The sequence below is a fragment of the Podarcis tiliguerta genome (assembly GCF_965153285.1).
Source record: "Podarcis tiliguerta genome assembly, chromosome: 13".
Classification (NCBI taxonomy): Eukaryota; Metazoa; Chordata; class Lepidosauria; order Squamata; family Lacertidae; genus Podarcis; species Podarcis tiliguerta.
The window spans coordinates 20897198-20911305 of NC_139546.1; the positions used below are offsets into that span (position 1 = coordinate 20897198).

The 14108-nt window shown below is 46.2% G+C and overlaps 2 protein-coding genes across 3 annotated transcripts; both read left to right on the top strand.

The window, feature by feature from the left end:
• On the top strand, window positions 1–4351 carry HOXB8 (homeobox B8). 2 transcript variants are annotated; one of them, XM_083409125.1, is made up of 3 exons: window positions 1–1828; window positions 2769–3169; window positions 4304–4351. In XM_083409125.1, the coding sequence occupies exons 1-2, from the start codon at window positions 1402–1404 to the stop codon at window positions 3074–3076; spliced, it is 735 nt and encodes a 244-aa protein (XP_083265251.1). In that variant the 5' UTR covers window positions 1–1401; the 3' UTR covers window positions 3077–3169; window positions 4304–4351. The 2 variants fall into 2 exon arrangements, with proteins under 2 accessions (XP_083265251.1, XP_083265252.1); XM_083409126.1 differs by having other exon boundaries at window positions 3–1828; window positions 2772–3169.
• Window positions 4352–6364: 2013 nt separating this feature from the next.
• On the top strand, window positions 6365–12682 carry HOXB7 (homeobox B7). The gene is made up of 2 exons (XM_083408461.1): window positions 6365–6889; window positions 11474–12682. Exons 1-2 carry the CDS (start codon window positions 6490–6492, stop codon window positions 11725–11727), a joined length of 654 nt encoding a protein of 217 aa, XP_083264587.1. The 5' UTR covers window positions 6365–6489; the 3' UTR covers window positions 11728–12682.
• The last annotated feature ends 1426 nt before the right edge of the window (window positions 12683–14108 follow it).

Genomic DNA, 14108 nt, shown 5'->3' on the forward strand with positions numbered 1-14108 from the left:
TTTTATAGCAGTAGGGGAAAGAACTCGTAAAAACCCTTTAACAGCTTTTTATGTAGTGCGATATAACCAGCAAGAACATCTCCGGGTGTGCGCGTTTTTATTTATTTATTTAGTTGTTGTTTTGTTTTTGTTTTTTATTTTATTTTATTGCGCTTTATAGTTTGTTAAACAGTTTACGGCCCCCTCTTTTTCTGGGGGGAGTTTTTTTTTTTTAACAAATGGGCCATTTCTTTCTTTTCGTGCTGATAGTTAAACCTTTATCAATAATAAGGAAATTGATCATTAAAATGTTAAATCTGACTACCTCGTTTGTTTTAAAATATGTTGAGGCTACAGGACGCCGTACGATTTGATAACTTGGTATTAAAATACCAATTACATTTATAGGAGGCTTTTAGAAAAAAACGGGTAGCAATTAAATCCGGCCTCTTTTTACAGTTTTCCAAAGCAACCCTGACATTTTCCAAAGGCTAAAACTGCCTCGTTAAAATAAAATAAAAAAAAATTTAAAAAATGGAAATTAACGATGGGAGCGAAGCCTCTCTTTAATTTTCCAACCCTCCCCAAATATCAATCTTTTGGGTGGGCTTAGGTAGATGATTTGTCGTGAGGCGAGAGATATCTCATTAACGTAGATAGTTTAGCATATTTAATCTCTATATTTACCCCACCCCACCCCCCTCGCTCCCTCGCTCTCTCGCTCTCTCTTGCGCGCGCCCTCTCTCTCTCTCTCTCCCCCTCGCTCTCTCTCTCTCTCTCTCTTTCCTCCTCTGTCTCACTCTCCTTTCTGCTCGCAGGCTGTTCAGAGTCCGTGTGGAGTACGTGGAAACCAATAGGATGACGGTTCCGTAATAGATGCAAATGATCCAGAAAAGACACTGGGAAATATGAACAAACTCATTTGCTCCGAAGTAAATCACGGAAAACTGTTTATGAACTGGCACCTCTCCTTGGAAATGTAAAGCGAGAACTCTTTTTAAGTGCCGATTTTTTTTTTTAGGGGGGGCTGAAGAAGAAGGAGGGGGGAAAGAAGAAAAAGGAGAAGAGCGAGAGAGAAAGACAGAGCGAGAGAGAGAAAGAGAGAAAGGAATAATAATAATAATAATAACAATCACAACAACAACAGCAACAACAACAACAACAAGAGCAACAACAATAAAAAAGGGGAATCCGATACCATGTACTGTGGCAAAGAGTTTTGATTCAATCCTCGGGATTTTTTCCCCCCTTCCTCCTTTCTTTTAATCTATGTATATCTGTATGTATCCCTGGAAACCACAAAGACTCGTGGGCTAGCATCTCATCGCTTCCATCTGATTCCGTGGCTAAATATCCTGTGGCTTTTTGATAGACCCTCACCTTCTTACCTGCCTCTTTACCTATTTAAAACAAGCTATTTATATGACAATGAGCTCCTATTTCGTCAACTCCCTCTTCTCCAAGTACAAAACCGGGGACTCCTTGCGCCCCAACTTCTACGACTGTGGCTTCGCCCAGGAGCTCGGAGGGAGACCGACGGTGGTGTACGGGCCGAGCACCGGGGGCACCTTCCAGCACCCCACCCAGATCCAGGAGTTCTACCACGGAGCGTCGTCTCTCTCCAGCTCCCCTTACCAACAGAATCCCTGCGCCGTAGCGTGCCACGGGGACCCCAGCAACTTCTACGGCTATGACCCGTTGCAGAGACAAAGCATCTTCAGCGCCCAGGAGTCCGACCTGGTGCAGTATCCCGACTGCAAGCTCGCCTCCGCCGGCCTGGGAGAAGAGGCGGACAACTCGGAGCAGAGCCCGTCTCCCACGCAGCTCTTCCCGTGGATGAGACCGCAAGGTGAGGAGGCATCCGAGAAAGGGCCCGCCGCCGCCGCCCAGCCACGGCCGAGGCATTTTCTGAACCCATAAAACTAGTTAGCCCTCCTTTTTTGCCCACCTCTTCCACGATCTTCCTCCCTCTCCAACTCCCCTCCCCTCGCCCCCAACCCTCGGTTACTTTTTACTGTTTTATGAGCGTAAACTTTTGCACCTCTCAATTGCTTTATCGCTTAATTACCCTGAAAGGGGAGCCTTTTTCTCCTGAATGGGGAGAACTGGACTTCTCTCTCCCCCCCCCTCTTTATTTCAGTGTGTGAGAAGCCTTCCCTAAAGTTTATGGTACTTTTACAACCTCCGAGACCCCCTTTTTGTGTCTCTCCTTCACCTCCTCCCTCCTTCCTTTCCTCCCTCCCTCCCTCCCGGGCCCTTAGTTGTTATCTTTTAACCCTCTGGAGAGCTGGTGGGGTGTAGGAGACGGTGGTGGCATTTCCACACACACACACACACACACACACACTGTATAAAGGAACTGGCAAAGGAGGGTTCTTGCAAGTAAACTAAGATGCTGCTCAGGGGCGCGCGGGTGGGGGGCTGTTCGCCAGAAAATGACCGGGTTAGGGGGAGAGAGGGGGGAGTATTTGGAGCAATATTTCCTTTCAAGAAAGCAGGCTGGTATTGCAAGAGCGGGGGGGGGGGCGGCTAGAGCGCATTTGTGGTCCTCGATGTCTCCCTCCACCCTTCCCCGGATAATCACCCTCCCCCTTGCAACGTTAGAGAAGGGCAGTTCCTCCCTGCCTTTGTGTGTGAGTGTGTGTGTGTATGCATCCCTCCTCTCTCCTGCTCTCTCTGCCCCCAAAGCAGTTTTATGTGTCTTCTCTCAACCTCCCTTTTTTCTCTCCCTCTCTCCTTCTCTCTCTGTCTCTCTCTCCCCCTCCCACCTCCCTCTCGCAACACCCCAGCAGCCGCCGGACGGAGGAGAGGCAGGCAGACGTACAGCCGCTACCAGACCCTGGAGCTGGAGAAGGAATTCCTTTTTAATCCTTACCTGACCCGCAAGCGGAGGATCGAGGTGTCGCACGCTCTGGGACTAACCGAGAGGCAGGTGAAGATCTGGTTTCAGAACAGGAGGATGAAGTGGAAAAAGGAGAACAACAAGGATAAGTTCCCTAGCAGCAAATGCGAACAGGAGGAGCTGGAGAAACAGAAAATGGAACGGGCGCAGGACGCGGAGGAGGCCGGAGAAGCACAGACGGGGGACAAGAAGTAGGAGCTGGAAGAGTGGACAGGCAAGCCCCAGGAAAAAGAGAAAGAAATAAAGAAAAAGGCCCAACCTTTCGTCCTTCCATTAATGCCAGTTAATGTGAGAGGTGGTCGGGGTGGGCTGGGGTGGGCTGGGGTGGGGGGAATCTCAACACTGCTTAGGGGAGGAGGGGGGGGAAACTCCCCTTTTATTGCTGTAAAACAATATAGCTGTGAGCGTCCTCTTCTCCTGGTTGTCCTTTGATACCCACAATGAACTATATCTATATTTAAAAAAAGAAAAAAGAAAAAGAAGACAGATTCTTGGAGTCTTTTTAGCCTTGTTGCTCTTTTTTTGCGTTTTCTTGCCAGTTAAGAATTAGTAATAGTGTAATGCAATAGCTTCTGTTAACCATGACTGTGAAAAGGATTTCCTTCCCTTCACCCCCGTCTCTCTCTCTCCCTCTCTCTCTCTCCCTCTCTCTCTCTCTGCCCGCCTCCCCATCCTTCCTTCGCTCCCTCATTAGGAGACACACACTTCTCAGTGCTGTGGAAACGATGTACAAATGATATACTGTACTGCACTTTGGGAAGACTTACTTTCTTCTCTGCCTTTCTTTTTGTTTAACTTTCCCCTCTCTTTCGCTCCGTCCTGCCCACTCATATTATATATATATAAATATAAATATATATAGAAATTATGTGAAAATGATACATAGTGCACTTTTAAATCAACATCTCTCATCTCTTCTCCCTCCCTCCTTCTCCCTCCTCCCTCCCTCCCTCCCTCTCTCTCTCCCTCCTCTCTTGTTGTGGTTAAACTCTTCAGGAGGTAGCTCTGAAAACACACACCCGACAACATGAAACTGCCTATTTATGCTGTAGTCGTCTCTTTTTTCCCTGTGGTTCATTTCCTCCCTTCCTATTTTGGGGTCCCGTTTTTGGCTTTGTTTCTGCGTTTGTCTTTTTAAGTGTATCTTTAAAAAAAAAAAGGAGAAAAAATCAAATAAAAATTAAATAGAGAGGTCCCCCCTCCCCTTTTCCTTTTAGTTAGCATGCACACAGTGGAAGAAGTTGTAAAAAAAAAAAGTATTTCCCCTCTCCCTGGGTTTTTTTGGGTTTCTTTCTTCCCCCTTAGGTTTACTGTGAAAAAAAAAGAGAATGTATACTGTATCCGTGAATTACTTTATGGGGAGGGCGGGGAAACTAATGCTATATTTTGTTGTTCTCTCTTCACTTTGTTCTATTGTCGAAGCTGGAAGCGGCGGAAGAAAGGAGTTACAATAAAGTTTACAAGCCACAATTTCCCCCGTGACATTGTTCTTTTCTTCACCCTGCCTTAAAAGTTCCTCTGGGACGTCTTGGAGAGAAAGTAAAAACACCCCAGTAAAAATCCCAAAAACCGACCCAAATGCAGCCAAGCCATTCCTACTGTCACCCAAGGAAGCCTTTGGAGAGACACCGAAGGAACTCGTGGCTTCTGGAGAACATTGCACCTGAAGCGGAGCAAGGGCTTGCGAAGCAGGGGGAAAGCGAAGGGGGAGACTTGGTTGTCCTTTTGAAAAGTACTGCAAGCATGTATTTCATGCCCTGTGATGATGGGGAGGTTTGTTGGAGGCTCTCTGTGCCAGGAAACTTCTAAGTGTGTGTTTGTGTGTGTGTGTGATTGTATTCTGTCACCGCTGGATTCCAGCCCCCTTGTTCCTATGGTGGCGATTCTCCCCCTTCCCCTCTCTGGGTCTCTCGGAGTCTGTGGCACGTTGTCAGTTTGGCTGCCCTCGGCCCCCTCCCATGATGAGCGTAAGCATGATGTATACAACCTTCCTATTCTCTCCCCCCCCCCTTAACTTAACCTTGAAAAGAAGGACCTCTGCCAATCTCTTAACTGCAAGGCCATCTTTACTCTTATTTGTCATAGAAGGCTTTGATAAGTTTCACTGGAAAGTGTGCCTTTCCATTTCTCCCTCCCCCTCCTCTTCCCCCTTTTCTTTTGGAAGCCTTCCTTGCTTCCCCAGCAGAAAGCAGAGTAACCAGCTGGTCACATTTTCCTTCTCACTGTAATTGAGTCCAGCAGAAGAGCTGACACGCTTAAATAGAGATCTGTTGTAATCTTTCCTCCTCCCTCCCCTTCTTTCCCCCCTCCTCCTCCTCCTCTTCCTCCGCCACCAGAAAAAGCAAAGCCAGCTCCGAGACCCAACGCCTGTGGCAGTGGAATAAATTACATGCATAACTGAACGGCGTTTAGAAGGGGAAATAGGCAAGCTGGGGGGGGGGCGGTCAAAAGAGAAATATTAAGTATCACTGCGGTGGGGGGCCGATTTGTTGGCGGCAGTCAGATGGTGAGTCCTTTTGTCTGTGTGTGTGTGTGTGTGTGTGAGAGAGAGAGAGAGAGAGAGAGAGAGAGTGTGTGTCAGTGGAACTGTATAGTATATCTAGAGAAACCCGCCCCGAGGTCGTGGGATAGGGAGGGCTATATACCTAGTCTGCCTTTTTATCGTGTATGTGCGCGCGCGCGCGTGAGAGACAAACAGAGAGAGTGTGTGTCTGTATGAGAGAGAGTGAAAGTATGTGTGGGAGAGTGTGTTTGTGTGTGGGGGAGAGAGGGGCAGGGAGGGACTGGGGAAGGGGAGGAGGAAAGTAGTCTACTCGTGATCAAAAAGGACAGTCTCCTACTTTTACCTGCTTCTTTAGAGAAGAAAGGAAGAAGGTATACTATCTGGCAAGAGGGGTCTCCTATGCTAGCCTCATTGGAATGAAGGCAACCCACGCAGACTCCCATTCATTGCGTTGATGCTTGCCCGGGAGAACTTCCCGCTAGCCGTTTTTACGGACAGAATGGGACCTCCCCACCCCCTCCCTCCTTTTTCCACTGTATTTTTCTGCCTCCTTTTCCTCTTCCCATCTCTTCCCCCCTCCCCCGCCCACCTTGCAGGTCTCTTCATATATTCTTCTTTTCTGTTCTCTCTTACCCTGACGGCCCCCCCTCCCCGTCCACAACCACTGCGCCCGCTTTTCCTGCTAGTCTTACTTGAGCAACTGATATAACCGGTGGCTTATTGACTCGTGTGCACATTTCGTCTCCTTCCCGCTTCTATCTTGGGAGGTTTTGTATCCTATCATCAATAATGCATCGTATTTTATAAATCCCAACCAGTGCTCCATACTGTGTTTTTTCTCTCTTCCTTTTCCATATTACAAGGGTGGGGGGGGGGGCACGGCTTGGGAGGTGAAGAATGGGGGGGGGAGGGAGCGTTGGAGGGGAGGGAGGAAGCTAGGCGCGGATTGGCTCTGCCCGAATCACGTGGACCCGAGTCACATGGCCAAGGGAGGAAAAAGGGGGTCCTTTTTGGTGTAAATCTGGAGTCTAATTCCGTAATATATCACGGTACCTCGTAAAACCGACACTAAAACGTCCCGGCCTACAAATCACCCGGCCAGATTATGAGTTCATTGTATTATGCGAATGCTTTATTTTCTAAATATCAGGCCGCAAATTCGGTTTTCCCCTCCGGAGTGTTTCCTGAGCAAACTTCTTGCGCATTCGCTTCCAATGCCCAGCGCAACGGGTATGGCTCGAGTTCCACGGCCTCTTTCGCTGCTTCCATGCCTGGTCTGTACCCCAACGGGGGAGGCATGCACCCCCAAGCCCCCGGCATGTATTCCAGCAGCTACGGGCTGGAAGCCGCCTCTTTCAACATGCACTGTTCCCCTTTCGAGCAAAACCTCTCCATGATGTGTCCGGGAGACGCGTCCAAGTCCAACTGCAACAAAAGCGACCAGAGAGACGCGGACTTGCGGCACGAAAACAACTTGCGGATATATCCTTGGATGAGAAGCACAGGTGAGAGTCCTCTGAGGTGGGTGGGGAGGGGGCGAGGAAACCTGGGGGGGGAGAGATGCTATAAATGATTTTGGTGGGAGGGGAAGTTGTGTTTGGGGATGTGCGGACGGGGGGGGGGGAGGGAAGAGGATGGTGCTGAGCTCTCCTTTTATGACGTTTGCCTCCAAAGGAATGAATCTCTCTCTTCTCCTCTCTCTTTCTCTCTGAGACCCCCCTCAAGGAAGCAACCCTTTCATACATACATACATACACAAACAAACAAATAAGCAGCTTAAATATTTATTAGCTCGGCTGCTCCTGCTGCGGGCTTCCTCTACGCGGAGAAAGATAGTGTGTTGGGATTACAGAGCTGTACGATAATAATAATAATAATAAGTGGGGGGAGAGAAAAGGAAACCCACCCTTCAAGTCTCCCCCCCTCCCCGCGCCATATATGCATATGTTTATTTATTCCTCAGCGGTTCCAAAGAAAGGAAACTTGGGAATAAGTTTCCATGGAATACGGCTCAGGGCGTTGTGGTGGGTGTCGTTTGCTTTTTCTGGGGGTGGGGGCTGTATACAATGTTAGCCCTTACTTTCAGTAGACCCATTGGAATGAACGGGCCTGTCTGTGTCCGTCACGTCCATTCATTTCAGTGGGTCTCTCCTGAATAGGACGGACGTTGGACACGACCCCAGGAAGAAGAAGGAGGAGAAAGACGCAAGGAGGGAGGCAGGAATCGAGTAGGGGCCGGGCAAGACAGAGGAGTGTGCGGTTGTTGTCGTCGTTCCGCGATATTAAGAGTTTCGCTTAATTTGCTCAGCCACCGCTGCTAAGTCGACATTCCTTCGGAACTGGAGTTGCCAGCAAACATGTCGCCCGTCTCTTCCCCTCGCTCTTCATCAGAACCTGCGGGGGCCCCCGGGGAATTAAATGACTTCTTCTGGAAGAGGAAATCGGAAGGGAATGGAGTGATCAAAGGAGAAAGCGGAGGGGCGGGGGGCGTACAGTATATCTGCCCTACTCAAATTTGCTTGTGGCACTTAGGAGCAGAAGCGTGGAAAAAAGGCTGCAGTCCTATATACCCAGCTGACTTGGTAGTAAGTCTTACTGAACTCACGGAGACTTACTTCTGGGTAGGGGTGTATTGGGCTGCAATGTAAGTGGCTGGTTTACATTTGTGACTCTGGTGGGGCGCCAAAGGTTTCTGTAGCAGGAAGACAAATACCTCGGGATTGTTACAGCTAGCTTCCCCCCCAACCCCAATTGTGTGTGAATCATTGACAAGAACCAACCCTATAATCAATCTGTCTGTCTTTCTCTCTGTCTGCTCTTGGCATTATTCTTAAAGCCAACGTGGGACATTTGTTTTCCCTCTAAATTTGCCAAGCCACCTTACGAAACAGAGAGGGGAGGGGGTGAACCCACCGCAAAATGGTGTTTGATGCACAAACCTGCTTACTCATATTAGATGCCCATAAGCCTATTGATTGATGCCAATGCCCATCTTATTAGGAGAGCGACAGAGGGGCCAGATAAGCACCCCCTGCTTTTCTTGTCTGCTAAGGCTTAGGTGATGCCTACCTCCACAACCAGCTCTAATTGACACCAAATCCTGCAAAGGGACCAGTAGAAATGAACATTTTAATAGGACCAGCCACAATCAACTTTGCTGAATGAAGGTTTTCGAGTTGCACAGAACGCTTCTTCAGGCTTCTTCAAGGGAAATTAATCAGAAATGGAGAAATGCAGTGTTAAGTCTCACTTAAGCCTGTAGATTCTTGGATCTTAAGTCACCCAGGAAAAGCAGGATGGGGCTAGAAGGGGGTAAAACATCGGAAGATGGGGCTATTGAGCTACCCACCCACCCCACCTGATATGAAAGGGATTGCAGGTGTAGGAAAGACTTCTGCTGGCCTTCTAGCAACTGAGCAAATTGTAATGTTTTCATTTTGTTACCAGCGTTGATATTAACAGGATGCCCGTGCCCACTGGCGTTCTTGCTAGCCAGTTCCGTGTTTGCTCTTTCTCCAAGGCTGACCACAAGCGCTTATAGGTAGCTGGGAAATGTGGGGAGAGACTTCTGGAAAACCTTCGCAACACTTCCCTGTCCTCCGGACACGCTGAGAGCAAAGGTGTTGTGGTACGACTAATAGTATAGAAAAAAAGGGCAATGTGAGGGAGAGCGCAGGGTAATGAAGAGTATTTTGCCAGTGGCCAGTTGCTAAATCCTTTATTATTCTTTAATTGCATGGCAACACACACAAATAGGTAGAAGACGAACAGGTAGAAATATATCTGCTGCAAAATGTAGGGCAGTTAGGTTAGGAGCCCTGGGTAGTGGAAATTACTGAAGGAACTCTACCAACCCTTCCTCTCGCCCACCCCGTCCACATCCCCTGCGATTTGCCAGGCAGGTCCTCTGATAGTGTGATAAAGGAGTTATCTTTAAAGACACATCGTCTGCGACGCAGCTTTTTAGTACTCTTAGGAGGGCGAGAGCAAACATTCCAGGCCGGGGCTATATGCAGATTGCAGCAAAGCAGACGTGGGGGGGGGGGGGGGGAAGAGTGGGAAGGAAAGAGGCACATCAAAGCTAAGTTCTCAAAGACCTAGCCTAATAGGTTGGTTTCTCCTCCCTTATTACCTGATCCATAAACTGTGGTTTACAGATGATATATCAAAGCGCAAATTTTTGTGTGTGTGCGCGCGCGGGTCTGAAGTGGAGTGGTGGGGGACACGGTTTAGAATAACCCTCTCCTTTCTCCCCACTTCATTTGGAACACAGTGGTGACGGGTTGGGGGGGTGGGCAGGGAGGAGGGGGCAGAGTGTCGTGTGGGTTGGTTAGGTGCTGAAAAGGACTCCGAAGCTCTGGTTTCCGTCTGTAGAAGACGACGCGGTACCGTTGCTAAGGGTGGCTTCCTTGGCAGTTCCCAGAACTTACATCGGCCTTAGATCCAGCTAGAGAAGGTTCTTCCCCCGCCCGCCTCCCTCTCTTCTCCACCCCCACCCCCAACCTCCCGTCTTTCTTGTCTGCTGTTGGGTTGGATCTGGGCGATTCCGCTGGCGAAAAGAGAATGCGTCTTGGTTGCCCTATTCAAGAGAAGTTTATGGTGCTCCCTTCAACAGATTTTACAACCCACATTCCACAGACATCTTATCCCCCCCTCGCCTTTTCAGTCAGGCGGACTTTCCTACGACTCTTTTCTTGAACAGAAGACTATCGCCGCCGCCCCGCCGCCCCCTCCCTCCCCCCCTTTTTTTTGTAAAACAGCAAACACTTCTCAAACCTCCAGAAAGTTTCAGATGAATGATGTAGCCTCCTTTGGCTGGACAGAAAAATCTATCTGCTCAAAAGCAGGAGTATCGATTCGGTTACGGGATCGTACCCACAAGCGGACTCTAAGAAATGACAGGAAAATTGATTCCTGGTTTGAATCCAGATTCTTTGGAGGCCCGTGTAAAATAGTTGTGGTCGGTGACATGCACGCCTCTTCCTTTGAGGAGTTCCCATGTCCACATACTTTGTCCAGCTTCCGAATTCCCTAATGGAGGGGAGACCAATTTCTCTAGACACTCGGAGAGAAATAAAACACAAGTTGAAATAGGAAGGAAGTAACATTACCCGCGCATTAGCATTGCTGGCTTCCAGAAGCTTGCCAGATGTGGAGATGTTTCCAAGGAATTTAAACCCATTCCAATATTTGCTGCATGATTAAGAATTAATCTCACACTTTTGGAAAAGGGAAATAACGCACCTTTTGATAATAATACTTTCCCCACACGCATAAATCTCAAGTATGGGAGGTGGGTTTGAGGTGTGTGGGAGATATATCTGGACATTTAAAAACATCGGGTTTTGCTTGGGCAAAATGTGAAGCAATAACAAACGTCCTAAATCCATTACGCTTGAAGTCCTAGGCATCATTTACCGAGGAGAGGTCCCATTACACTCAATGAGACTTACTTCCGAGTAAACAGGGGACAAGCTCAGTCTTCGCTGCTGATATATCTTAAGAATGTGGAACTGCAAATCTAAAAGGCTACAATAAAGCCTTTGGGAGGAGGCATTCTGGTAATATCCATAGTACGTAACGTTACTCTTCCTTTTATTTCGAGCAGAATCGCCTGCTAATCCGCACAGGCAAAAATAACTTATTATTGAGGTGACATCCTGTGCGCAATCCTGTGCGTGTCTACTCAGAGTTAAACCTCATTGAGTTCAGTGCGACTTACTCTCAGGTAAGCCTGTATAGGGGATCGCAGCCTACAGACTAAGGTTGCAAGCCTAACCTTGTCCTGTTGAATTTAAAGGGGCTAGCTTCAAGGTGATTGGAGTTAGGAACAAATTTAACGCGGACAGTCTTTTGTGGATTATGATACAGTACATTACTTACTGAGTTAAACTCTAAATCCAACCTTTATTTTCAAACAAACAAACGCTTCTTGTTGTAACAAGGCAGACTTAATTTAATTCGAGTTGACTTGACCAGTACAAGTGGGCAGTGAATCCGGTAGAAATAATACAAATTAAGAAGAGAGAATCACAAAAGAAGCAGCGAGGGAAAGGGAACTGACGAGATTCTCATTTATTGTTTCACAGGGACTGACCGGAAGAGGGGACGCCAGACCTACACCAGGTATCAGACGCTGGAGCTGGAGAAGGAATTCCACTACAACCGTTACTTGACCAGAAGGCGACGCATCGAGATAGCCCACGCTTTATGTCTTACAGAAAGACAGATCAAAATCTGGTTCCAGAACAGGCGCATGAAGTGGAAAAAGGAAAACAAACCCGCAGGCCCCGGATCAAACGTCCCAGAAAAGCCAGATGCTGAAGAAGATGAAGAAGAGTGAAGGGGGAAGAAGGCGGGGGAGAGAGAGAGTGAGAGGGAAAGAGAGAAAGAAAAAGAGAGAGAGAGCGAGTGAGTGAGAGAAAGAAAGAGAGAGATGTTGGTGAGAAGAAGCTTCAGCAAAAACTGAACTGTACTGTCCAGAAAAAATAAAAGGAAGAAACGGAATTAAAAAAAAGTGAACCAATAAAGACTGTACATTAAACAAGAAACGAAAACATCTAAGCAAAACTGAAAACAAAACAAAAAATATGAATGGTTTATTCTGTTTCTCGACACTTGGAAAACTACCTATATTAACATTTCTCTGCTTTGTTTTTTGTACAACAAAAATGAATAATAAATCTACCTATTAAATGTCTCTTTAGAAGCAAATATAGATAATGTTTTGTTCCCCTGTGTGGGTATTCATATAGTCCCAAGTATTTGTAAATCTTCCTGTTTAAAGAAAAGGGAGGGTCTTTTTTCCCCTTCCCTAATGTAACTTTTTTTTTTATTAAGAAAATGGTATATGAAGTGAAAATGTGGACGTGGTTAGCACTTTTTCTTAGAAAAACGTATGAAGGGAACACAACGCTTAACATTAAGACGACTGTTGTACATAATTCTAAGAGATTTTCCCCTTTCTATTCTCCCCTCTCCTCTTCGTAGATTTGTGCCTCTACGTCTGGTTACCGGTGCTGTATTTTTATTTTTCCTTATATTTTCCTTTTGCTTGTTTATTTTTTATTTTTATTTTTTGGTTGGTGTATATTTTTACATGTTGGACAATGGACCACTTCCTTATTGCCGTTACTAGAGGATCTGAAAATTAATATTGTGCTGAGTAAAACTGATGTATATGATAGGTAGCAAATAATTTAATAGTTGGCCAAGCCTTTTTATTCGTATTATGTGATTACTATGCGTAGAGAGAGGGAAAAGAATCATTAAAAAAGAAAATAACCTTACTGAATAGACTGAAGTCGTGTCCATTAATGGGTTTTTCTTCATTTTGGGGGGCTGGGTGGATGGGGTCAGTTGCTCCCTGTGAGCAGAATCCATGGGAGGGGGGCGGTGGTTCTTGTAGAAGTCCTTTGTCATGCGCAGCCCCTTCCTTGTTTCAGTTGCGCAGGAGACCTTCCTGCTGGACTGTGGCCTTGGTGGGCGAATCTTAAAAACGTAAAAGAAAGGGGGGGATCTTTCTACTTGCAAACTATATTCATGCTGTCTTTCTTATTTCCTTCAAGGTGCGCGGTATGTGTGTATATATTCAGATATGTGTGTGTTTGCATGCATATATATATATACGCACGCACGCACGCACATATGCACACACATATCTTAATTCTACCGTAATAATGTACAACTCTGTGTTGGCCATACAACGTTAACCACTGTTCTAGGAAAAAGAACCGTGACTAAGAATGTAAGACGAGTTGCGTCTATTTGATCATTACATCGGCGGACCATCCTTCCCGCTTTGATCTTTCCAGACTCCAAATAAGCAGGAAAAGAAGAAATAACAGCATCAACAACAACCTAAGACTCCCTTGGTTTGAAAAAGGGAAGCCACCGTTTCAGTAGCATTGGGTGTGCTTCTTTGTTTTGCGTTTTTATCGCCTTATTCGGCCTTTTTTTATTATGGGAAAACGTCGCTTCCATCATTAGCGTCAAGTAACGCTCAACATCAAAACAAATATAAAATTAAATGGAAGCAATTAAACGCAGGAAAATAAACAAGGCAAAAACCATATTAACCAATTTCGGGCCCTTTCAACACGTCCTTCTGTTTTACACGTTACACTTTCACAGAATCATGCAGTTGGGATTTTTCAGTGCTCAGGTATGTGTTGTACATGGGTGTATTCACCCTTTTAAAAATATATATATACCCCGCCTTTCAACCTAGGACACTCAAGACGGCTAACAATACAGCCAACAATGAGAAATATATAAAATAATATATAGATAGGTTAATAATATATAAAGAGACACCTGCCCGTTGCAACAAAGAATTTAAAATAACATGGACAAAAAATACATAATTTTTTTGGAATTGTTTTCTTTCCTTCGTTCGTTCTTCCTTTCCCCACACAATAAAATTGAACTGCAAACCATTTACAAACCCGCGCACAAGTGTGTGTGTTTTAGTTTTAGTTTGATTTTAAAAAATCATTCCACAAGAGTGTATTTCCCCCTCAGAAATAAAAATATTTTTCAAATATTCAAAGAAACAGGAAGGTTTCTGCTATGCTAACCGTATTTTTTCAGAAAGATATTCCAAGGAAAATACTTCCCAATGTCGCTTCAAACGGCGTTCTGAGAATTTGAAGAAGCAGAAATATAATTATATCATCTCTCTCTATCTCTGCCTATATCTAGCTACCTATCCATAGAACAAAC